Source organism: Lynx canadensis, chromosome A2 (assembly GCF_007474595.2).
Source record: "Lynx canadensis isolate LIC74 chromosome A2, mLynCan4.pri.v2, whole genome shotgun sequence".
Lineage (NCBI taxonomy): Eukaryota > Metazoa > Chordata > Mammalia > Carnivora > Felidae > Lynx > Lynx canadensis.
In genome coordinates, this window is record NC_044304.2 from 25,243,669 (window position 1) to 25,269,950 (window position 26,282).

The 26,282-nt window shown below is 38.2% G+C and overlaps 3 protein-coding genes across 5 annotated transcripts in view; 1 reads left to right on the forward strand and 2 right to left on the reverse strand.

The window, feature by feature from the left end:
- The window catches only part of APPL1 (adaptor protein, phosphotyrosine interacting with PH domain and leucine zipper 1), a 56,285-nt gene extending 33,797 nt beyond the window's left edge, over window positions 1-22,488 (forward strand). Inside the window, exon 22 of one of the 2 annotated variants that reach the window (XM_032592323.1) lies at window positions 21,204-22,488. In XM_032592323.1, coding sequence (XP_032448214.1) covers window positions 21,204-21,218 — 15 coding nt within the window. In that variant the 3' untranslated portion in view covers window positions 21,219-22,488. Of the gene's footprint in view, window positions 1-100; window positions 3,685-21,203 lie in introns of those variants that run through there. The other variant, XM_030307065.2, reaches the window with a different exon arrangement.
- On the reverse strand, window positions 8,338-21,312 carry ASB14 (ankyrin repeat and SOCS box containing 14). Its single transcript, XM_032592324.1, has 11 exons — window positions 21,191-21,312; window positions 19,431-19,485; window position 19,099; window positions 18,850-18,981; window positions 18,594-18,752; window positions 15,837-16,082; window positions 13,227-13,398; window positions 12,228-12,771; window positions 10,267-10,420; window positions 9,320-9,515; window positions 8,338-8,613 (listed from the first exon to the last, which is right to left on the reverse strand). The coding sequence occupies exons 1-10, from the start codon at window positions 21,310-21,312 to the stop codon at window positions 9,337-9,339; spliced, it is 1,764 nt and encodes a 587-aa protein (XP_032448215.1). The 3' UTR covers window positions 8,338-8,613; window positions 9,320-9,336.
- Window positions 22,489-23,583: 1,095 nt separating the features above from the next.
- DNAH12 (dynein axonemal heavy chain 12) overlaps window positions 23,584-26,282 on the reverse strand; it is a 217,664-nt gene continuing 214,965 nt past the window's right edge. For both annotated transcript variants that reach the window (XM_030307072.1, XM_032592325.1), the window contains 2 exons: window positions 25,594-25,661; window positions 23,584-23,774 (listed from right to left, as the gene is read on the reverse strand). In XM_030307072.1, coding sequence (XP_030162932.1) covers window positions 23,584-23,774; window positions 25,594-25,661 — 259 coding nt within the window. The remainder of the gene's footprint in view (window positions 23,775-25,593; window positions 25,662-26,282) is intronic.

The following is a 26,282-nucleotide window of genomic DNA, read 5'->3' on the forward strand; positions in this document are numbered from 1 at the left end:
ATGACAGAAAGATTGAGCAGCTCTCAAATACATATTTTAAATGCATAGTTTTGCATTTGATTGCAAACAAACTTAGTTTCTTTTCTGTCTTTTCTACTAGGACTTAGAAGAACAAAGTCGGTTGATAGCTGCTTCCAGTAGACCAAACCAAGCCAGTAGTGAGGGGCAGTTTGTTGTCCTTAGCAGTAGCCAGTCAGAAGAGAGTGATTTGGGAGAAGAAGGAAAGAAAAGAGAGTCAGAAGCATGAACTTATCCTTGCTTTTTGGTTGGTATTACCCCCCTTGGAATTTATTGACGGTTTCTGTGGTGAAATGGCACAAGGTAACAACTTTGTTGATATACCAAGGAGACTAAAGTTTATATTTACCTGTTTTAACTTCATTTTTTAAAATAAGATTGACCTTGACCACTTAGGTATGCACTGTTTTTTTTTCCTTAAAAATGATATACTATGCAGTAACATCAAATTCCACATGTCTAAAAGAAACCTGTTCATCTCCTTGAAGTAGATTGCTGAGGAATTAACACTTGTTCGAGCCTTTTTTCCTTCAAATTGTGAACTTCTTGCGTTGTAATTGGCTGTGACCATAAGAAACCATTTATTCTTCAGCTTCAGATATTCATGGATATGCTTCCTCTTCTCATTAGGAACATTTTTGCTGGCAGTGAGGAAGCTTTCAACTGAATCGGTTCAAAACCTTTATACAGAGAATTCTACAAGTTTGCAAATATTTTAACTATTAAATGTGCAATAGAACTTTTATAAAGTAATTAGAAAAAAGATTTTAGGCTTAAGGTTTCAAATTGTGGCAGGTGGTACTGTGATTTCAGGGCACTTTCTGGGATTGCTCACATTTCTCTGATGTATGACACCTGATGCCAGTGGGAAAGAAGCTTAAGTGTCTTCAGTTCAGGATTGATACAGCCCTTGGCATTTAATTATCTTATTCTTAGTTCTCAGGTTGGAACTTGAATTATTGCTGCAGAGCAGTAATGGTTAAAATAAGATTTTGGAATTTATTAAAAGGGATTTTTTTTGTTCAAGTACATTTTAGATTAGGACTTAAAATGTAAAGATATTGTTACAGGATAATACACCATATTTTCTGCATTGCGTGAAATAATTTTTATTGAAAATCAAGTGACATTTCAAAAGAAATTCTATAACGGTTGTTGCCTGCTTAAAGTAAAAATGCCCAGAGTTTAGTTTAGAAAATGTAATCTTTTAAATTTCAGACTGATATGCACAGTATTTTCATAATTCCATGTTTTGATAAAATACTGATCACCACTTTATATCCACAAAGGCAAATAACTAATATATGAGAATAGAATAATTTGCACTAGTTATTGTACATACTTCTACTCTTCAAATGCATAAAAGGTCTAATTCTATGAAATATTGAAAGGAAATTGAATGTTCGGTATAAGAGAGTTGACCAAGGAAGGATTTTAGCCTAGTGCCAAGGTTAAATGATACTTCCCTGCTGCCTCCCTCTATGTCAAAACTTGATTTTTTTATTTACTCAGATTTTTAACATTGCTGATAGAAATTATGTTCCTTTGTTTCACGTGTAAAACTATATAGAGACAGGTTAATTATATTGAGTAAAATAGTCACATAACTAAAATTTTCAAGAGATTTGCCAGCCACTAAGACTAATTTTACAAGGGGAGAAGCCCTTTGTTCTTTGATATAGTCGTGTTAGTCCTGAATTTAGAAGCAGCATCTGTTTTAGCTCTCACAATATAGTGTGGCTGTTTCACACGGTATGCACCCTGTTTTCTGTGGAAGGGAATAATTATATATAGGATCATGATATTCTTTTTATCCATGTGCCAAATGGGAATAATGATTACTTGATAATCATTATTTTGAAGCCTTATGTTACCAAAACAGATAGTAAAAAAGTAGAAATTTACAGAATACTTTCTGAAGACAGTTGATTTTGTGCTTGCTAAATGGGAATGCTTTCTTGATAGTTTGTGTGTCATTCCTTTGGTAGAAGTCGAAATTTCTGTGGTCAGCACTTGATTTAGCCATGGCAGGTCCGGCTTTTAAGACCCTTCTGAGAATTAGTAAGCTCTCTGTTTCATTAAGTCTTTTGTTTATACTATTCAGTTGTTGCCTCGCTTGGTTCAGATGAAACTTGTCACCCTACAAGGAAGGTGGTTAGCATTAGGGGCAGTTTTACGAGGCTGGCGCTTTGCACGGTAACGAAGTGCTGCCCTTTGTTAGTACTCTGGGTCAAAGTGAAGGCTAAAGTTAAAGGCACTGGCAGACTTAGGTAGTTCCTTTTAAGTCATGTTTTGATAGGAATTTCCTCAATAATACACCCATGTCCACAGATCAGACCAAAGAGCATTCCAACACCAAATCGAAGTTATTATGTGAGATTAACAATTTTAGATATTTCAACTTTTGTTCCATTGCTCTAGAACTATGTGAACTATTCCATACTACAGATATTTAAGCATCAACTTTAAGAAACTCTCCTTTTTGTTTGACGAAGGCTGCCCATGGGTTTCTGCATAATGTTAAAGCTGATCTTGGTCTGTTACCCTTTGAAATCCCTTCTGGCTCTTGGATGCTTTGGTGGTGATTGAATTAGAATTTGGGATAGCTTTCTCAGATTCATACTTATGCTTGATGGTTTTTAGAAATTAACAAAACTGATTCTTTAAAAGAAAAGAAACTAAGTCTACCTAATTCAGCTATGCATTCTGCTACCTATACAAACAGTACTTTTATAACTATGGTAATGAAATCAGTAGACAGGAAACTAAGTATTGCTTCTCCCTTTCAAAATTTTAAAAACTTGCTAACAAGGGACTGGACAAAGTTCCCAAGGCCAGTCTTGTTTTTGCTATTTCTACAATGACTAGTATGTGTTTAATTTCAAAAGAATTCTCAGGCTCTAGGGGTGGTAAAATGACGTTTACCTTTATGCTTGGGAAAAGGGGAGTAGGGTATGCGTAACACATTACATAACATATAACCCTGTGTGGTAAAGGCATCTGATGTTAATTTTGAGTTACATGTAGGAGCTACAAATATTTAAGATTTGAATCTTATAAATGCTGATAGACCCCAAGATCCCATGTATTGCAAAACCTTCTGCTACCTGAATTAATAAAATGAAAATACTAACATTGGTTTTGACAACGACCTCCTAGCATTCAAACTGTACTTAAAATATTCAAACACACTGATTGTAGCAAGCAAGGCTTTCATTTTATTTTTTAGCAAGTTTGACTTAACTCTTCTTTCATGAGATTTTGTTCTACATTAATGACACACATTGAAACTGGAACTATATGACACTTTTAAACTAGTCTCTTGTGGCTTGTACTCATGTAATTTACTTCAGTTAATATGAGAACTGGGGATTAAGTTATAACTAATGTGCAAAACTGCTTTGTATATTTTGTGATTTTGTAATGTTAAGTGAATTGGTTAATTCTTATTTCACTGATACTATTAATCATGCATATATACAATTAAAAATCATGCTACATTTCCTTTTAGAATTGAATTTGAAGAACTCAATTTTTATGTAATGGTGGTATACGTGTGGGGTGGAGAGCTTATTTTTTGTCAAAGTAGGTATTCTCTGACAAGGCTTCAGGAACTATGCTGTTAGAAGATTTTTAAAGTATAATAAAGTCCATGATTTTTGTATAGTCTTTTGTATGAGGTATTTGATATATACTCAATTTTATTTCTCTAACTCCAAATGATGCTTATGAAACAAATGGACTTTTTCTTAATATGTTATGACACTACAGTTACACATCTAGCCCGATTGCAATTCCATAACAGCTAAAACGAAAAAAAAAGCAGTCACTTACTGGGACATAACACTAATTCATCACTAGTGACTTCTTTTAGAAAAATAGATGTTTCAGGAATTACCCCTAGACATGTTACACACAACACATACCTGCTATATTCAAAGAAACAATTTAAAGGCGCAGGATACTGTGTACACCAGCTTAAGTGAGCTTGATGTGTAATTTTAATACTAATGCATATTCATCCCATGTGCTCTTTATACTTTCCTATAGCACTTACCAAGTTCTTTTCTTCCATTGGGAGTATCTGTTTTAATTCGTTTTGAGTTTTATAAAATGTATATACTTTTAGAAGGTCCAGGGAGTAGATAAAACTAACTTTAGAATTATGTATCTATGTGCATGTATAGCCTAAATATATTTGTATATTGACATATCCATAATCCGCTACTCAAAACAGACACCACAATTTGATTAAAAAAATAAAAATTATTCATGCCAGCTAATTTTGCAAGTTTGAATGTGAAAATCATATCATTAAAAGTAACTTTAAGTCTGTGCTTACTGAATGTATAGCCATGAATCTCCACATCAGAAAGAAATTCTCTAACTTCAGTTTCACTGAGATGACTATATTATGCAAAAAAAAAAAAGTATACTAACACTAAACATACAAATAACAAGGCTATAGTTGACTGGGCCTGTGGTGAAAATGAACATCATCCTACCCATCACTCTGTTCTTGTTGATGTGCTATCGAAATGCTACACAGGTGTGGCTGAATGCATGTCTCTTCACTTTCCAAGTACAGAAACCTGTACTTACCTTCAGCACAGAATATACGGAAATAAAAATTTAACCTACATTCTATAACTGCTTTTATCACGTTTCTAAGAAGGAGGTTTATAGCAGTATAGGTCTACGTCAAGAAGCAAGAAAAATCTCAAAACAGCCTAACCTTACACCTAAAGGAGTTAAAGAACAAAACAAAGCAGCAGAAGGAAGGAAATAATAAAGATTAGACCAGAAATAAATGAATTGGAACAAAAACTAGATCACTGAAACCAGGAGCTGGTTCTTCTTTGAAAAGATCAACAAAATTGATAAACCTCTAGCCAGACTCATTAAAAAAAATAATAAATGAAAGAGAAGAAATAACCAATACCACAGAAATACAATTGTAAGAATATATAAAAAATTATATGCTGATAAATTAGAAAACCTAGAAGAAATAAATTCCTAGGAACATAATTTTACATAAAGCAGGAAGAAATAGAAAATTTGAACAGACCAATTACCAGCAAAGAAATTGCGTTAGTAATAACAACTTCCAACAAACAAAAGTCCAGGACCAGATGGCTCCACAGGTGAATTCTACCAAACATTTGAGACTTAATAGAAGAGAAGGGAAAACTTGCCAATTCATTCTATGAGGTCAGTATCACACTGATACCAAAACCAGATAAAAGACACCACCAAAAAAGGGAACTATGGGCCAGTATCTCTGATGAACATAGATGCAGAAATCCTCAACAAAATACTAGCATACAGAACCCAACAATACATTAAAAAAATCGTCATAATCAAGTGGGATTTATTCCTAGGATGCAAGTGTCGTTCAATATTCACAAATCAATCAACATGATACATCGGTAAGAAAGGATAAAAGTCATATCATCTCAATAGATGCAGAAAAAGCATTTGACAAAGTATGACATCCATTCATGATTAAAAAAAAAAAAAACCCTCTACAAAGTAGGTCTAGAGGAAACATACCTCAACATAATAAAGGCCAAATATGAAAAATCCACAGTGAACTTCACATTCAGTGGGGAAAAACGAAGAGCTTTTCCCCAAGGTCAGGAACAAGACAATGATGTACAGTGTCCCCACTTTTATTCAACATAGTACTAAAGTCCTAGCCATAGCGCTTAGACAACAAAAAGAAATAAAAGGCATCCAAATTGGTAAAGAAGAAGTAAAACTTTCACTATTTGCAGATATATATAGAAAACCCTAAAGACTCCAGCAAAAGACTACTAGAACTGATAAATGAATTTAGTAAAGTCGCAGGATGCAAAATCAATGTACAGAAATCTGTTGCATTCCTATGCGCTAATAATGAAGCAACAGTAAGTGAAATTAAAAGAAAAAGAGGCAAAGAAACATACTCTTGACTATAGACAACAAACTGATGGTTACCAGAGGGGATTTGGGTTCAGGGATGGGTTAAATAGGTGATGGCGATTAAGGAGTGCACTTGTGATGAGCATTGGGTTTGGCAGTGTTGAATCACTAAATCCTACATGTGAAACTAATATTACACTATATGTTAACTAACTGGAATTTTAATAAAAGCTTTTTAAAAATCCTCCCATTTGTAATTGCACCAAAAATAACAAACTATTTAGATACCAACTTAACCAAAGAGGCAAAAGACCTGTACTCTGAAAACTATAAAACACTGATGAGAGAAATTGAGGATGACACAAAGAAATGGAAAGACATACCATGCTCATGGATTGGAAGAACAAATATTGTTAAAATCTCTATACTACCCAAAGCAATCTACAGATTTAATGCAACTGCTATCACAATACTAACAGCATTTTTCACGGAACTAGAACAAACCTAAAATTTGTATGGAACCACAGAAGACCTTGAATAGTCAAAGCTGTCTTGAAAAAACTGGAGGAATCACAGCTTCAGGCTTCAAGTTACCTTATAAAGCTATAGTAATCTAAACAGTATGGTACTGGCATAAAAATAGACACATAGCTCCATGGAACAGAATAGAAAATCCAGAAATAAACCTACAATTTTATGGCCAATCTTTTTTTTTTTTTTAATCTCTGACAAAGGAGGCAAGAATATACAATGGGGAAAAATCTCTTCAACAAATAGTATTGGGAAAACTGGACCACGTTCTTACACCATACACAAATAAAATGGATTAAGGACCTAAATGTGAGACCTGAAACTATAAAAATCCCAGAAGAGAGCACAGGTAGTAATGTCTCTGACATCAGCCATAGCTACATTTTTCTAGATATGTCCCTGGAGGCAAGGGAAATCAAAGCAAAAAGATACTATTGGGATTACATCAAAATAAAAGTCTTCTGCACAGCGAAGGAAACAAACTGTCAAAACAAAAAGGCATCCAACCTACTGAATGAATGGGAGAAGATATTTGCAAATGACATATCTGATAAAGGGTTGTTTTCAAAATACATAAAGAACTGATACAACTCAACACCCAGGAAACAATCCAATTAAACAATGGGCAGAAGATATGAATACACATTTCTCCAAAGAAGACCTACAGATGGCCAATAAACATGAAAAGATGCTCAACATCATCATCAGGGAGATGTAACTCGAAACTACAATGTGATATCTCATACCTGTCAGAATGGCTATATTAAAAAAACACAAGTGTTGGCAAAGATGTGGAGAGAAAGGAATCCTCGTACAGTGTTGGTGGGAATGCAAACTGATGTAGTCACTTTGGAAAACAGTATGGAGTTTCCTCAAAAAGTTAAAAATAGAACTACCATATGATCCAGTAATCACACTACTGGGTATTACCCCCAGAATACAAGAACACTAATTCAAAGTGATACATGCACCCCTGTTTATTGCAGCATTATTTACAATAGCCAAATTATGGAAGCAGCCCAAGTGTCCACTAATAGAAGAATGGATAAAGAAGTGGTATTCATACACAATGGAATATTATTTAGCCATAAAAAAGAAATGAGGGGCGCCTGGGTGGCGCAGTCGGTTAAACGTCCGACTTCAGCCAGGTCACGATCTCGCGGTCCGTGAGTTCGAGCCCCGCGTCAGGTTCTGGGCTGATGGCTCGGAGCCTGGAGCCTGTTTCCGATTCTGTGTCTCCCTCTCTCTCTGCCCCTCCCCCGTTCATGCTGTCTCTCTCTGTCCCCAAAATAAATAAACGTTGAAAAAAAAAAATTAAAAAAAAAAAAAAAGAAATGAAATCTTGCCATTTGCAATAACATGGATGGATCTAGAGAGTATAATGCTAAGCAAAATAAGTCAGAGAAAAATACCATATGATTTCACTCATATGTGGAATTTATGAAACAAAACAAATGAACGTAGGGAAAGAGAGAGGCGAATCAAGAAACAGACTCTTAACTATAGAGAGAACTGATGGTTACCAGAAGGGATGTCAGTGAGGAGATGAATGAAACAGGTGATAAGGATTAAGGAGTGCACTTTTGGTGAACACTGACTGATTAATGTATAGAGTTGTTCAATCTCTGTATTGTATACCTGAAACGAATTTAACACTGTATGTTAAATACTAGAATTAAAAATTTTAAAATAATTTAAAAAGGGGCTCCTGGGTGGCTCAGTTGGTTAAGCGTCTGACTCTTGGTTTTGGCTCAGGTCATGATCTCATGGTTCATGAGTTCAAGCCCTACATTGAGCTCTGCGCTGACAGTGCAGAGCCTGCTTGTGATTCTCTTTCTCCCTCTCTCTGCTCCTCCCCTGCTCATGCTGTCTGTCTCTATCAAAAATAAATAAACTTTAAAAAATAAATAATTTAATAAATACAGCTGCTATCAGTGAGCCCCTCTTGTGTGTCAAGTACTGTACTAGAGTCAGTACAGAAAAACATAAGCCATCTGAAAACCCGTTTAATTTCTATTCCAGTGATAACATTAACCAGTAAATGGGAACCCTTAGCCAGGGTTTTATGGAAAGAAGGACTGCATGTTTCCCATTAATGACGACGTTGCAATTGAAAGTTCTGTTTCAGTTAACCAAGTTACTCCACTTCAGTGCAGGACTCTACAAGTAAACACACATTAAGCTGGCCTTGGGACTTTTGCATAAGAACAACGAACTTGTAGGTCAAGTACTGGGGTCAGTATTTTATTCAACATAATTACTAAGACATTTTATGTATGTACTTCTCTCTAAAAAGGATTACTGTTAAGAATCCTTTTAAATTATTAAAGGTGACATTTACTGTTTTGAGCATGTAGAAATGTAGATTCTTATATTTAATATAAAATCAGTACAGAGTGAGAACTGATACATTTCTGTTAATTGAAATTTTACAGTTTGGTTTTTTTTTTTTTTTAACTGCCTTTCAGAATGCTCTTGAGAAGCAATATTAAGAATATTAAGAAATAGGGGGCGCCTTGGTGGCTCAGTCGGTTAAGCCTCTGACTTTGGCTCAGGTCATGATCTCACAGCTTGTGAGTTTGAGCCCCACGTCGGGCTCTGTGCTGACAGCTCAGAGTCTGGAGCCTGCCTCAGATTCTGTGTCTCCCTCTCTTTCTCTGACCCTCCCCTACTCATGCTCATGCTCATGCTCTGTCTCTTTCTCAAGAATAAATAAACATTAAAATTTAAAAAAAAAAAGAATATTAAGAAATAGTATTAAGAACGTGTAGATTTGCATTGAGATTTTAGTTGTTAGGTAAAGTGAGAAATAATGAATCCTATGTAACAAGTCAAATTTTAAGAAATGCAACTCAAAGAAACATACCTTTTCATCCAGTTTGATTACCAGGTTCCTGTGAAAATTCCTTGTCCGTAAAGATCATATTCTTTGTAAAGGATATACGCTTTTAGACGGTTTGGTAATGGAAGAAATGACATGAAGACAGGGCAGCGCAAATGTAACTTCCCCATACACTTCCGGATCTTTAGGCGGCACAAATGTTTGAGGGATCGAGGGTTTGCTGAAATGAGAGAAACACATGTTATCCAAATGGAAAAGAGCTGTTCCTTCTTTTAGTGATCTTAGGGTTTAGTCAGCAAATGTATGTTATACTTAAGCCACCAAAATTTTCATTTGCTGTGTTGAAATGGAAAAGTTAAAAGCGAAACAGCTTTTCCCTTCTCTTTGCAACCCTTCCTGTAGATACGATTACAGAACCATGTCAAGTTAAGAATCCAAAGACTGGCATCAGTTGTGACTGTGGCCTGTGAGACCTGAAATCCTTAAATCTTTGTGTATTAACTACTCCCTTGCCCTGTCCTGTCCCTCTGGATCAGGCTGAGAACTAAAAGATCACCACCCAGGGGGAAATTAGATGAAAGAAACTCTTAATTTGACTTATGTGCTACTGTGAAAGAATGTGGTTTGGAGCATCCTTTGATATTCTCTGCGGGCTTAGATCTTCACTTTTTCTCATCCCTGTTTTTGTTGCCATTTCATAGCTTTTATTAATTCCTGTATGTACAGTGTTCCACGGGATTAGGAGAAAGGCATTACCTACCATATAATATGTAATTACCTAACAGATTTTATCTACTGGGAAATGATAAGTACAAAGTAAGTAATAAATAGTAACTTTTTTTTAGAGAGGAATAGTATTTTCCTTGGTTTCTTTAGATAAAGCTTTTAACCAGAAGAGAATGTTTTATGAAACAAATAAGAATACCTTTTATTTTTGGTAAAAATCTTTTAGAAGAAAGGAGGATACTCACTTAAGATAAAATGGATTTCTGACCAGAGCCCTTGTTTTTGGAGCACAGCTTTCAACTTTGAACAGATTCGAACTCGATCAACATAATCAAGCATCACTCGAACAACCTTCCCAGAGAGATGTTGCAGCCATGACAAAGTTATTACTTCACAGAACTAAGGAAGAAAATTGGAACTATGAAAGCAAATGAAAAACTGGAGTAACTATGGGGTTTAGAACACTAAACTCAAAGTTAGGAACCAAGGTCTCAAGCCCCTCATTTATAAACTAGGCATTGAACAAGGAAATGATTTCTTAGCTCTGACATTTGGAAAAATACTTAACTGCTGTATCTTCAGAACTATGTAAGATGTAATCAAGGTGTGAAAGAGACAGTTGTCTAATATCCATTGTTCCCTTTGGTTGGCCACACGACTCTCTGGAATAAAGATTACCTCTCCAGCTTCCTTGCACCTAGACATGGCCACTTAAGTTCTAGCCAGTGAGATGTGAGTGGAAGTGTGAGCAACCCCCAGAATGCACCTAAAAGAACACGGTGTGTGCTGCTTCAGCCTGCCTGCCTCCTTGCTGGCTGGAATGTGGATGCAAGTTTCTCCTGTGTCAGGAGCTGTCCAGTTAGAAGGCTGTTTACCTGTGGCCTTTATATGAAGGGAACGAGCCACCTTATTAAAGTCACTTTCATTTGGGGTTTTCTGTCATTCACAACCTACTCCTATCCTCATGCCTGAAGGATATGATCGTTTCTGCCGGTAGGTAATTTACATGCTCCTAGACAAGATGCCCATGTAAGAAGTCAAGTACTACTACATAATAAGTCAGGAAATAATACAAGATGATATACACCTAAATGCCAGCTCCTACATTAATCATAACCTAAAACTAATAATACAATATTAATATGTTGCCTTGGCTTTCCAGAATTGATTCAAAGTGCTTTCTCCGTTCGCTATTTAATTTTTGATTTTAATATGAACTCAGGTATTTATAGTGCATCTGTGTGCTGGGCACAGATCTCTAAGCTGAGGAAAGTGGTGAGCAAGAGCTTACTTACACTGATGTATTTGTGGAGGAGACACGTAATCAGTAAATGTTAAAAAGATAATTTCAGAAAGTGGTAAGTGCTATAAAAGAAATAGCATTATCAGAAGATTAGGGAAGACAACTACCTTAGATAACGGTGGATGGGTAAGGAAGGGTCTTTTTGAGAAGGTAACGTGTGAAACTTGAAGAGTGGCAGCTTTTTGAAAAGTTGGGGATGAGCTCAAGTTGGGGAAAATAGAAATGACCGGTTAGGGGGGGAAATAGACTGGTGTGATGCAGACATCACAAGAGGAACACATCTCAAGAAGAAAAGGGTAGTCAACTGCATTTTTTGTGTTTCTTTCTCATTAAAAAGGTGGCCAAAGAAACCTATTCAATCAAATTTTAGACCTAAAAGAGATAGCCAAGACCTAAGGGATACATCAGGACCCTAGAAACATTTTAGCTCGATGACTCAGCACTTCAGAGAAAAAACATAACTAGTTTGTAAGACTACATTCATTCTTTAAAACCTTACTCAGATGCTAGTTCATTTGTGAAACTCCCTAAGTAAAGTTAAATCACTTCCCTCTGAACTGTTTCTGTACTTTTTACATCTACCATCATGTTTATTTTACCACGTATTTATCACATTAAAATCTTTTCAGGGTTCCTGGGGAGCTCAGTTGAGCTAGGTAGCTGGGTAGCTCATAAGATTGAGCCCCACGTTGGGCTCTGTGCTGACAGCATGATGCCTGCGTGGGATTCTCTCTCCCTCTCTCTCTGCCCTCCTCTGCTCTCTCTTGCTCACTCTCAAATAAACCTAAAAATCTTTTGAACTATGATCTTCTGGAGACAATGGATGGAGTCTTATCTCTTGGTGTAGTCCAGGGCCACTAATAATGATTGTATAAGTTGATACAGACAATACTGTGCACTTACCATAGTGTCTTTGATAACTGTAGATGTCCAGCCTTCAAAAGTATAGCAAGGATGAACTTTGTCTCCATGGGGACAATCAAAGCATCGCTCTGTGTCATACCCATAGTTCAAGAGCATCCTGAGCATGACTTCATCTTTCAATGTGTATTGCAGTGCTGATGGGAAATGTAAAGGGTTGACTCTGCAGAAGTAATTGACGTTGGCCCCATGCCGTAGCAGCAGACTTATCAGCTCATAGTTGCCCATCCTTAGGGCTATCTGGAGGCAGTTAACTGGGTCTTGATTGGGCAGAGCTCCAGCACTCAGAAGCAGCTTAACTGAAGAGAGGTCACCGTTTGATACAGCAAAATACAAAGCTGACTTCCTATGGTCATCATAGTGTTTGCGAATTCTCTGATCTAGCATGAAATTTACATCAAATCCAGCCTGGATGAGGAATTCCAGGCATTGGGGGTGTGCTCCTGCTGCTGCACAGTGGACCGGACTGATGCCACTCTGCTTAATGGCAGCAAAATCCGTAACTGGAACCAAAATCTTCAGGGCTCTGAGAAAGAGTTTCAGGGGGTATTTAAAAAATTGTTTTTGTTAAGATGTAGTATTAACCTGTTTACGATTATTATATACTAGTACAGGTGGTATTAGTATCAGGTGGCATTTAGAACCCCCTAACCCCCAAAAAGTATAATTCCTGCATGTAAATGCTCAGCTACTTAGTGAAGTTAAATAAAACTGTCTAGATATAAAACTCAGAATTAGTCCGATTAGTGAGACCGGGAGCTCCCCTTATTGCCCAAAGACCCGATAATAAAATAGTTTTATGTCTCTTCTGTGGTTACAGAGGATGCCTGACTTCACTGTCTTACTGGTTGAGTTTATCTTTAAAAGGGTGTTAGAATTATATGATCAGAAAAGAAGAATATAAAGTTCCCAGAAGCTGCTCCAAAGAAACCCCACAGCTTTTGCTATTTCTATTATTTGTGGTGATGTAATTGAACTTACAACAAGTGGCCTCTGTCAGCTGCAACATGAATGGGAAGGTGGCCTGAATTCTTAGGGATGTTGGCATCAGCTCCATGCTCTAGCAAGAGGGTCACAGAATCTGGATTTCCTCCACTGGCGGCTTCAAGTAAGATGGAAGAAGAGTCAGAGGCCTGACCAAGAGCATTAGCTCCTAAGAGGAGAAAAAGTCTTGTTATGCAAAAATCTTTTCCGCTCTACTGCTTATGCATTCTTAATATAGAAGCACTACCAAAAAGCAGTTATTAAGCAGCCACTTGAGCAAAGCACTACAAAGTCAAAGAAATAAACTGGCTCTCAGCCAGTTTATAATGTAGTTGGGGAAGGAAGAAATGGTGCAGGCAGTCTCTCAGTTAAAAGTAGGTTGGCTTTCAGAGTAACTTTATAAGTTAATTGTTTGGAACTTGCAAATTCCAGGAGAAATCCTTTTAAAGGAGATTTTATTTCCAGACTAGCCTATAAAAGTCCACTTACCCCACCCTTATGTATAGGATGGTACCAACAATCCTGTTGGACTGTAACACCATGCCATCTGTTGATGTTATGGTGAAAAATGGGTGTTTGTTCTGTTTTTTCACATGTTCTTAGGTGGCTGTTCATAGTAAGACATACTGTGATTGTTTGTTGTTGAAGTTGGGGACTTATAGTTAAAAGGATAAATTGTAGTGCCCAATATGCTGTCATGTGATGGTGTGGGTAATAAGAGGACAATTGTAGGCAAAATGTCCTCTAAAAGATCTCAGTTCTGGATTTTGAGGGGAACTGGATGGTGAAGGAAGGAGAAAGGAGTTTTGGGTCAGTTGCAGAAGGCCTCTGAGTAAAATGGGTTTTGAAGAAAGAGTCACCTTTGAAAATGGACAAAGGGAAAGGAGATCATTCGGGGCCTATTCACAGCTCCTATAAAAAAGATGTAGTGGCTTTAAATTAGTAAATAGTAAATTAGTAAATAGACTCCATAGTCATCAGAATACAGTGATTAAGAACCCCCCCCCCTCCTGGAATGCATGAAGAAATGTCTAATAAGCCTCCATGGGATGAGTGCTCACTATGTGCAGGTTCCTGTGTGCATACTTTCTAAACAACAACAGCCCTAACAAGCAGGTGCTAGTATCTTCTTTTTAAAGAGAAAAAAAACCATGGCTCATTGAGGTTAAGTGACTTCCCCAGAGACGCACAGCTGGTAAGCAAGGCAGTTCGGGATTCACATACAGGTACACCAGACCCAGGGCCTATTTCTATGAAGTCGTGTTTCCACTCTAATAATGCAGGGCAGTAAAGTAACATGATTTGGAATGAGACAGATGTGGTTTCAAATCTTGGCTCTGCCATTTACTAGTTATGTCACTTTGTGCAAATTACATCATAAGGGACTTACCTCGGAAAGTATTCACTGAGGTCAACCGATATGGTTTCTTTAGAGTTAAGGATTTAAAATCTGGTGCCTCTCTTTATATTTTAATCAGTGATCTACACAAAAGGTTACTCTTGCTATGTAGATGAAGGGTCTAGTATTTATTTTTGTTATTCTAGCTAATGACTTTAGACATCTCTGCTGTTGCTCATTTAAAACATCTTACTTAAAATGTCTTATGGCCACTGATTGGGAACTACAACAGCCTCTCCTGTATGATAGTAAAGTTTCAGGTAAGTCTAAAAAGCAGAAAGTTGTTCTTAAATATAGGAATCTCTGTAGTCTAGAATATTGGAGACCAGGACCATGTATTGTTAAAGAAAGAAATAAGGCTTCTGGACACACACAGGAAGGAGAATACAAAAGGTAATTCTAATATTGGGACTTTATTAAATATTGGTAAAGATTTGCTTTGAAAAAAAGCTTTAGATACTACATTGCTTCACTTAACAGGGTCTTCAATGGGGGTTCTCCTCAAAGCCAATAAATTGCAGAGTTCTCTGAGCCAAGGACTCTGCCAGTTAAACCAGATCTCGAATTAGTGGCAGGAGAGGGCATGTTTAAAAGGAAGTCCTGCAACTGGTACCATCCCTGACCCTCTTTCCTTAAGTGTAAAATGACAATAATGCTTACTTCCTAGGGTTTTAGAAGATCACGTGAGGCAGCGGTAGCTTATTGCCTGGTGCTTAGAAAGTACTCAATAAATGTAAATTGCCTTCCCCTTCTCTCAGGGTTTTGGTTATTACTAAAGGAAGAACTGGGACCCAAAGAGGAGCAATCAGGAAAAACTTCCCAACACCAGAAGCATCTGATAACACATTGGAGTGCCTCATGACTTAGCAGAGACAACATGTAGGGGGTAATATGAGGACTTTTGTTCTGTGACTCTAGAAAAGGACAACAGGCAAAACATTTAAAAACTGACCATCCTCAGCATGGTCGAGGAACATTATGCTAGAGTAAGGTGCATCCTAGTAATTTTAGGGAAATTGCTCCACATCAAATGAGAACTGTTCAATCTCTAGGCTTTTTAGTAGCCAGTATTAACACATACTTTCATCAGACATTTGTTAGGCTTAAATAAAATGTTAATTTCTATCATCTTGAAGCTCTTCACAAAAAGGAGGATGCTTGCGTCACGTTATCCCTTGGGGGTGTGCTGACCGTATAGAAAATCTTGCCTTTCTGCAGTAACATTTCCATGATTTCAGTGTATCCACTTTGGGCAGCAAGAGCAAGAGGAGTGAATCCATAGGAGCTCTGTGGATCAGGGTGAGCCCCAGAAACCAGCAGCAACTTTACTATGTCCTGCCTGCCCAGTTTGGCTGCTTCATGGAGAGCGGTCCTCTCGTTGGTACACCGAAGATTGACATCTGCCCCGTGGCTGATCAGCAAGGCAGCCGTGTCATAGGAGTCACGTAGAACAGCTGGGAAATTGGAAGTGAAATGTCACCAGGAAATTATGGCCAGAGTATCTTATTAGCCAGTGTCCCTCAAGCTTCTTAATGAGCTCTTCCTAGCTACCCCCCTGTGCCAACATTTTGTGTTTAGGAAACACACTGTTAAATGAGGCCTATATCAAATAATACCAATAGTGTTTTACATCACTACCCTATTGTCTTTTCTGTAAGCCATGAACAGTTACTGTCTATTGGCTGCTTATGTGTCTGAAAAACAAAACATATAAAATTTTCATTTATCATTTTTGTGTTCCTCCCTCAAGAAAATGGGAACTTAAGTACCCAGTACAGTCCTAGAAATGCTCCTGGGTACTTTAAACAAAGAAAAACAAAAACAGCAGTAATTATGAAATTATTTGTAACCTCGTGTTTTGTTAAAATTTTCTAATTGGTTTTCCTGCATTTATGCTGTTATCATTCGCATTTGGATGATAACCTTTAAGTCCTTCAAGATTCTAAAACAATTTACTGTATCCATCTCCCTATCCATTTGTTAATTATTGGCACCCACTGTGTATGAGGAATCTTGCTAGGAGCCAGATGTTGAATCAGTGTGAATTCTGTCTATAACGGTTTATAATGTGCCATAGAAAGTGCTGTAGGACTGGAAATACCAAGTGCCAAGGGTGTTGGGTCTTTTTTTAGCTCATTGAGCTGGCACTTAGTGTGCCCTTTGATTCTGGAAACACATGTCCTTTGTTTTAGGAAATCATTTTCTTGACTTATTTCATGATGGTATACCACCTCCATCTTGTCTCTTCTCTTTCTAGTGTTTCTGAGATTCATGTGTTGCTCCTCTTAGATTGTCCTAGTTTTTTTCTTTTTCTTTCCTATTTCCCATTTCTTATCTTCTGGAAACTTCCCTAAACTTTATCTCCCAGCACTTGTTTTGAGTTTTATATTTCTACTATCATATTTTTAATTTTCAAGAGTGTTTTTGGTTCTGTTTTGTTCAGTTTTTTGGTAATATCCTATTATTTCATTAGTTTTCACTAATTGCTCTAAATGAATTCTAATTCCCCCCTACATTTTGTTTTGCCTAAATAGTCTGTCTCCTCCAAGTTTCTTATCTCTGTTGAAGACTTTTCTCAGATAGTCCTTGGCTATCTGCTCATGATTAAGAGTTGGGGACTAAAAAGCTGACTGGGAATCCTAAATGTTGGGAGGCGCTCTTGGAGTGTGGTCATAGCTATATGTTGCTATGTCTGGGCCATTTGTTGGGGAACCCCCAATTTCACTCCCTTCAGTTCTTTCTTTTTGGGTATATCATATTCCCCAGAGAAGCTTCTTCTTGGAGGATAAAGTTCTGGTTGCCATCTTTCTAGAATCCTGGTGGAAGAGGAGGGCTGGGAGGTCTTGGCTTATGCTTAATTCCTCCAGTATTTTCAATCCAGTACTCCCACCCTTGTCTAATACCCCCCCCATCCAGAAAGCCTCTGTTTAAACTTCCCAGATGATAAATGTCCAGAACTCGGGTGGTTTGGGAGAAGGGACCACTCTGGCTACTCATTCCTTAATAGGGTTCAACCAGTCCTCCTGTTAGCTGCCTGTCCTTCACCCACATTCCACGAGGTAACTGCCGCCAACAACTTCCAAGCCTTTGATGTAATTGTGCTGCTTTCCCCACTACCAAGTTGAGTTGGCTTTCTTGTCACTGAGTATTCATCCATTTGCTCTCTAGGTTTTAAAAAACTGTGTTGTTGTTGCCTCCTCTCCTGTTCTCCTCATTCTTTTGTATCTTACCTCATTAAGACAATTTCTTGACTATAATTTTAGTGAAGACTCAGGAGGGAGGAAAATTAGCCATTCGTATTCAATCTGCCGTCTTTACCCCACCATTGGTTGCCTCTCCCTACTCTGCTCACCTTTTATCGTTCTTACACCTAAATTAATTGGTTAAGACACCATGCAATGCAAAATGATCAGCCAGTTGGCAGAGATTTTGCCTCAGGCCACCTCAAGGGCAAGTCTGTAGAAAGCTTGAGGGTCAGGTACCCATGACATGGGTCAGTTGGGACCAGAATGACAGCACTGCAACTATGTACGAAAAGCTGCCTTTCTATTTGCAACGATGTGGATGGAGCTAGAGAGTTATGCTAAGTGACATCAGAGAGAGACCAATACCATATGATTTCACTCATCTGTGGAATTTAAGAAACAAATGAGCAGAGGGGGGAAGAAAAGAGGCAAACCAAGAAACAGACTCTTAACTATAGAGAACTGATGGTTGCTGCGGGGGTGGGCAGGGGTGTGGGTGAAATGTGATGGGGATTAAGGAGTGCACTTGTGATGAGCACCAGGTGTTATATGGAAGTGTGGAGTCACTATATTATACACCTGAAGCTAATATAACATTGTTATCTAACTGGAATTAAGATGAAAACTAAGAAAAATTTTTAAAAAGTTGCCTTCAAAACCTCTGGGATAGGGGACACTCAGAATGACAGACTGTTTTCCAGAGACAAGGTACTAATTTACCTGTAAGAAGAGGAGAATTGCCTTCAGAATTCTTGGCATTTGGATTGCAGCCGTTGACAAGAAGAAAACTGGCGTTTTCTAAGAGGCAACTGCTGACAGCCAAAAAAAGTGGCGTTTCCCCGCTGTGGGTGGTTTGCTCCCACACACTGGGTTTTGAAGCTGAAATAATTCCATTAGACCACACAGGTTAAGATACAGAAATAAATTTTAAATTCATTTCTCAGAAGCATCAGGAAGTGTTGTAAAGGGAGCTTACCTTTCAGGGTTATTTCCAAAATGTTCTTGCTTAATTGCACCGCAGCCTTATGCAGAGGAAGCCAGCCTATCTCATCTGCTTCATCAAAAGCAGAATGGCACTTGGTCAGGCGTGCCAATGCATCTTCCTTACCTATTAACGAGTCGAATGGGCACAGATTCACATTTGGCACACACACAAGGCAGCCCATACTGCTTCCGAATTCCACCATCAAGGTTGGTGCACGAGATGACAGAGTTCTAGCACCACCCTTTATGAGAGACGCGTTCAAATGGCATAGGACGAACAAGCAGGTGTTCGCCTAGTGTTCCATACCATCCCAGCCAGTGGCCACCCCTCGTGTGGTTACAGAGAAAGAGCCCAGTCCACCGAGGAGCCCAGGAGCTCTTGGCTAAGTGGTGCTGTGGTGTTTTCTCGCAGGCTCTTGACAATCAGCGTTGGACACCCCCACAGTGTTGAGCATTTGGGAGAACCTGCTTCTAGGCTTTCCTCAGCTCAGAGGGGAAGTGCTGCCCTTTGTCCTTTGTCAGCATCACATCTTACCACAAGTTGGAGGGGATAGAATAAGAAGAGTACTTAACTGTCTCTATTGTTTCAATTATCTTCTTATAGTCAGCGCTCACAAAGGAATGGGAACTGCATAGAAAATAAATATATATGTAATCCCCAAAGTGAGGGAAAACAAAGGCATGTGACAAAAAACAAAAGGAAACAATAAGGGCAATAGTAGTTAACCAAGGATGAACTCTTACAACAAACTCTTAAAATGAGGCTTAATGGGAATACTTCCAAAATATATGTGGTGTGACCCTAAACATGCTCCAGGGAAATCGGTCTCCTGTGTCTGTCTTCCTTGGGCGGAGCGGGGGGGGGGGGGTGGCATTATTCCACCTGTCTCAGGTAGACCAAGTCAGCAAGCCTTCCTAAGTTCCATATAATTCTTGCAAGTCTAATAACTGAAATCTACAACTATAGTCAATTTCTGTAAAATATTTCAGTCCTCAAAATCTTATGCCTTCCAATCTAAAATCATGACTTAATTACTGAATGAACTTAAAAAATTTTAATCACAAGGTTAATATAATCTAATAAACCCAATTTTTTTTTTTTTTAAATTTTGAGTGAGAGAGAGAGAGTGCAAGTGTGGGAGGGTCAGAGAGAGAGGGGGACAGAGGATCCGAAGCAAGCTCTGTGCTGACAGCGGTGTGCCCAAAGTGGGGCTTGAAGTCATGAACCATGAGATCATGACCTGAGTGGATGTCAGACCCTCAACCGACTGAAGCCACCCAGGTGCCCCTAAACCCAATTTCTTTACAAAACTTTAACTATTTAAAGATTATTCTTAAATGTAACACAAAAGTATAGGAATAGCGTGGTAAAGAGACGCTGAAGCCAGACTGCCTGCCTCTTACCTAGCAGCTCTGTGACCTCGGGTAACACTTATCTGTGCTTATCAGTCTTCTTATTTCTACACAGGGATAACAGTACTTACAACATAGAAAGGTAATGAGAACTAAATGAGTCAATATTTAAAAAATGCTTAAAAATAGTGCAGCACAAAGTGATCACTCCGTGAGTTTGTTACTTTAAAAAAAAGTATAGTTTTAACGTATTTCAACATCTCTATGTTTAATTACAAAGTCTCTTAGAGCTAAAACCACATTTATCCAGTTTTACCTCCAGCAGGCAAATAGAGGTCACCACCCCAAGCAAACAACTTTTATCACCCCTGAAAAACAATAGTAACTGCTGGGGGGGGGGGGCGGGTAAGGTTGCAGATCAGTCAGAGAGCATCTGAGCAGGTGTGCTTGGCTGTGCACATTCCACCTCCAGGGTGATTCTTTTACATCAGAGAGGGACCCACGGAGTCCTTTTCTAGTGCCATTATTACAGAATTCTGAAGACACACCTCAGAAAGGGTTAGTCTCTTCTGGGTTTAAGTTTACATAATTCCTTCTTTTGATATGAATCAAAAGACTGGACCTTGCTCTATCTCCCCACGAAGGCTGATAATTTTCTATGTGTATTGCTTAGCTTTGTGCATTTCCTTGGCTCCCCAAAGACAGGGTGCATTAGAGTTCTCTAGTCTTTCACATCCTAATGTATTTCTTCTGGTTTCCAGTCTGCAAATCCTCATGTAGAGCTGCTCCTAACCTCCTTCAACTGTTTACTAATTACATTCTGAATTCTTTCCAAATTGTTCAAGTCTCATAGATACTGAAATGATAATTGAAATGGATTTTGACCCCCTCTCCTGTTTTTATCACAACACTAGAAGTATACTAATGACAAGTCTTAACTGTTGAATCCTTCCAGTACATCACCAATGAGATCCCATTACCTCTCATCTGCAGGTGCCTGCTGTGTAGTTCCCGGCTTGTGAATGTCCTGTAAACTCTCCTGGATGATGAGCTGGGTATCAAAGTCCTCATCTGTGTCTTCATCACTGGCGTAATTATCCATGTGAGATGCTGACAGATTTCAAGTCAGAATGAATTGACAATATTTTTCCAGTTACGAAAAGATTATCAGTTTCATTACAAATGAAACTCAGAAAACTACAAAATTGAAAGGAGTGATAAATGAAGCAAATGCAAGATTTAGAAAAACCCATTACATTTTTTTCCCATAAATTCAAAAGAGTTTTCTGGACTGCCACAAATTCAATATAAATTAGAAGTTGCCATGATTAGCCATTTACTTAATGCCTACTCAGGAAAATCAACCTTCCGTATAAAACTTGGGTCAGTGTCGTTTTAACTATGAAAGTAATGGTTTATTTTAGACCTGGCTTATGAGTTTTTTCTCAGTGATTGTAGCCCTCACCCAAAACATCTTTATGCTGCAACAGCAAATATTAAAAATAAACACATCATAGGAATATATGCACTCTCATAACAACATATAACAGGAATAGTGGTAGTAAAAAACAATGTATTTTCTTAGGCAATAACTCAGTTGTTTAAAATAACATTTCTGTTGTATCATAGAATAGGTTCAATCACATACCAGACTTTTTACCTTCTGTTATATCCTTTAGGAGAGCATGGAAGTTCTCACTGTAAGATTAGCACATCAGGATTTTCATTTCTATTTAGGGTCTCCCCTCCCCGTAGTGGCCATTCCATTAATAGCTTTGCTATAAATACATGATCATAAGACAGTCTGGCACATTCTCCTTGTTTTTTACATGGGGTTTAGCTCTATTTGGAAACATGATCCCTTCTCTTCACTGCTATATTCATCAAATTTAAAGGACTAAACATTTTATTCCTGGTATAAAATGCTTTTGCAAGGGGTTGGCTGTGTGAAGTGAATTCATTCTCCTGCTCATGGCCACTGCAGACCAGAATCAATTTTTCATCTGAGAGGCCATTTTTCTCTGACCGATTTATCAAAGTGACTGTCCCAACAGTCCTGATTCACTGGGTAGCTGCACCTACATTTTCTTTGGGCTACAGAGCTGCAGCCTAAAGTGTACTGGGAATCCTAAGGAAGGAATTAATTCCACACACAAGATAATAAAATTTCAACTGTAATTTTGTATTGTTGAAATGTTTTAAAATCGATAATCTATACTAATATTTTGAATGTATATACTAAATGAGAACATTAACTATTAAAAATAATGAAGAGACACTTGATATTTCCAATTAAACATGAAATAAATGCCAAGAAGCACGCTATGGCCTGGGGCAGACAGGCCTGCCGCCAGCCACCTTACTGCCTCTGTATGTATGCTTCCTGCCCGGGGGACTGTGAGAAATGGAGCTGATGTTGTAAAAGTATGATGTAAGGGGTTACTTCCGGAATTGTTTTGATACTTCCTTATTTATAACCATCTCTGGTAAGTGAGTAGAAAGGGAACTACTCTTGAAGCTGAAGAAATGACTGCACACTTGTGAAAACAGGTATTTTCTGATATTAAATTTTATCCAGTGGGACGCTTGGGTGGCTCAGTCAGTTAAGCTGCTGACTTCAGTTCGGGTCATGATCTCGCGGTGTGTGGGTTTGAGCCCCGCATCGGACTCTGTGCTGACAGCTCAGAGCCTGGAGCCTGCTCCAGATTCTCTCAAAAAATGAATAAAAACATTGTTAAAAAATTTCAAAATTTTATCTAGTTTCCCCAAATATGATTTTCACATATATATCAAAAGTTTCAAGGATTTTTCTCTTTTAAAAAAAGTTCACTTATTGAGTTTTAAAATTTCCTGTCACATGCTTTCCCCTATAAAAATAATAGCAATAATTTTTAAAAAGCAATTAAATATAAGGCGATTCCTTATATGACATTTACTTTGAATTATAAAAATAAATTAGAGAAATTTTTAAAAAAAGTTTATTTTGAGAGAGTGCAAGTAGGGGAGGGGCAGAGAGACAGAGAATCCCAAGCAGGCTCCACACCATCAGCACAGAGCCCAACATGGGGCTCAAACTCACAAACCATTAGGTCGTGACCTGAGCTGAAATCAAGAGTCGGACGCCCAACCCACTGAGTCAGTCACCCAGGTGCCCCTCCAAGACTTTTCATGTGCTTTCAAGAAACAGTTCTCTTCATGTTTTCTAGAAGGCTGTATTGCAGTCAAGAGTGGTACACCAGGGAGGAGAACAGTGCAAAAACCATTTAAAAGAAGGACACAAAGATACTTGATTTCATAACGTATGTATTTTGAAGTGAAGACGACATAGATTTTCTTTTTTACTTCTTTCAGATGTTTTCTAAGTTTGTCCAATTTAGTCATCCAGTTGACAAAGCAAGGCAACCCCACGCTTGATCCAGTGTTGAGTGGGTTGGTCTGTCTTTAACAACATTGCAATAACAAAGTTGGTAGAATGTCCTGTTGTGGAGAGAGTTCCTTTACGTTCACTTGTCTTGTAAAGGGGACAGGTGTAGGCATTCGACTTCACAATCTCAGTCTTTTTAGCTTGGAAAAGAAAGAAATACATTCATTTGCTAAAGGGAAAACAGCCATTGGTACTAAACAACTTTTTTCATACTAAATCTAAGATCATGATTATGATATTTGAACACTTCAATGCTGTTATTGTTGTTTACAGTTGGGATATAATTATGGCTGTGAAACAAGACAAGCGATTTCATACGGGGCATGATTCTAGGGCTAGAGGACAGGAATCGATTCTAAGTTCTGATGACTTAGCTGGCATGAAAACACTCCAGAGGACCTGGGAGAGGAGGAGAAGGTAGGGAAGAAGTACTAAAATCCAGCACATGTAATGCAGCATAGAGACCCCGCTGCTTACAGCCCTAATACAAGAAACTCATAGATCAGAAGAAGCAGAACTTACTGTTTGCTTTCAGCAGGTTGTTCTTAAGAAAAACACACCAACACTTACCTACTCACAGAAAGAATCTATATATTATCCTTGAAAAGCCAGATAGGAGATATTAGGAGTCTTTCTAAACTAAGGCTACATTTCTCATACTTATAATTGAACTGTGTTAATAAAAATATTTAATGGGCTCAGTGGTGATTGTGGATGATTTGGACATGCTTCCATTGATAGTTATCTGAGGACAAAAAAACCTAGAGAAGAAAAAACAAAAGAATGAGCCTCATTTGTTCAGACTTGTGGGAAAATGATGATGGCCAGAGGAGGGAAGGAGCGAGTCTTTCCCAGGAGGGCAGAGTTGGCTTCCCCGGCCTTCCCACCTGTGACTTGCAACATCTATGCCTGTGGGCACCTGTCTGGTTCCTAGGCCAAGGAGTTTCTTGTAGCCAGAAGACTCTAGACACTGGCTGGTGTCAAGCCTACGTGTCTCTGAGAGGTGTACAAAGGCAGTTCAGAATCAAAATATTGATGGGAAGCCCTGGACTCTGGAAAAGTAGAAGTGGGGGAGGGCAGAGAAAATGTTACATCCCTTGGGATAAGAGCAAAAAGAGGCAGAATGATATTCCTGAAATAATATGAATGCAACACAAAACGGGAATAATATATTCCCAATGTAAACAGTAAGTCACTCAAAAAATTTTTTTTCTTTCTGCAGTTTATTTTTTTATCATTTACATCCAAGTTGGTTAGCACATGGTGCAACAATGATTTCAGGAGTAGATTCCTTAAGCCCCTTAACAATTTAGCCCATCCCCCCTGCCACAACCTCTCCAGCAACCCTCTGTTATCCACATTTAAGAGTCTTTTATGTTTTGTCCCCTCCCTGTTTTTATATTACTTTTGCTTCCCTTCCCTTACGTTCATCTGTTCTGTGTCTTAAAGTCCTCATATGAGTGAAGTCATATGATATTTGTCTTTCTCTGACTAATTTCACTTAGCATAATACCCTCTAGTTCCATCCACGTAGTTGCAAATGGCAAGACTTCATTCTTTTTGATTGCCGAGTAATACTCCAGTGTGTGTGTGTGTGTGTGTGTGTGCCACATCTTCTTAAAAATGTTTTTAATATTTATTCATTTTTGAGAGACAGAGCATGGTGGGGGAGGGGCAGAGAGAAAGAAGGAGACACAGAATCCAAAGCAGGCTCCAGGCTCTGAACTGTCAGTACAGAGCCTGATGCAGGGCTTAAACTCACGATCTGTGAGATCATGACCTGAGCAGAAGTCAGACACTTAACCAACTGAGCCACCCAGGTGCCCCTAAGCCACTATTTATTGTAATTGAACAAAGTCTTAATAGATTTGAGCAGAGACTTATTTGGGGGAGCCATTAAAAAATGTCTATCATTATCCTCCCTAAAACTCTAACAAATTTTGTTAGGAGTATATTTACTTGGTTTTATCCATATGATGGGCATCAGGTCAAAGAGAAGTTTGGGATGTTGCTCGGCAAGCAATCCACTGTGAAGAGAAATGGAAACATTTATTAGAAATAAGATGAAATTTGCTTCTAGAAATTGCTACTGAGATATTGGCTTTTAATACAAGAAAGGACTGGAAATATGCAGAGAAAGAAATATAAAACAAAACCAAGGAGGAAGCAATGAATAACAGTGGACAAATACCAATTCTTGCCACTTTTTAAGTACCATCCATGAAGCACACACTATCCTATCACATTTGATCATCACCATGATCTTGTCCCCTTCCTTTTCCACACACAGGTGAACAGTGAAGGCTCAGAGAGGTTGAACAGTTTTCTCATAGTAACACAGCTCTTAAGTGCCAGAGTCAGGATTCAAACATACATCTGCCTGTCTAGTAAACCTGTCTTCTTTTCCCTGTGCTATATCGTTTATTTATTTGTTTGAGAAAAGGAGGGAGGGAAGGAAGGGAGGGACAGGAGAAAAGATGAATATATATATTCATCTATGTAAGTTAAATGATAAAAATGGAGAGGTGTGCATCGGTGGCTTAGTTGGTTAAGCGTCTGATTCTTGATTTCAGTTCAGGTCATGACCTCACGGTTTCTGAGATCAAGCCCTGCATAGAGCTCCATGCTGACAGTACAAAGCCTGCTTG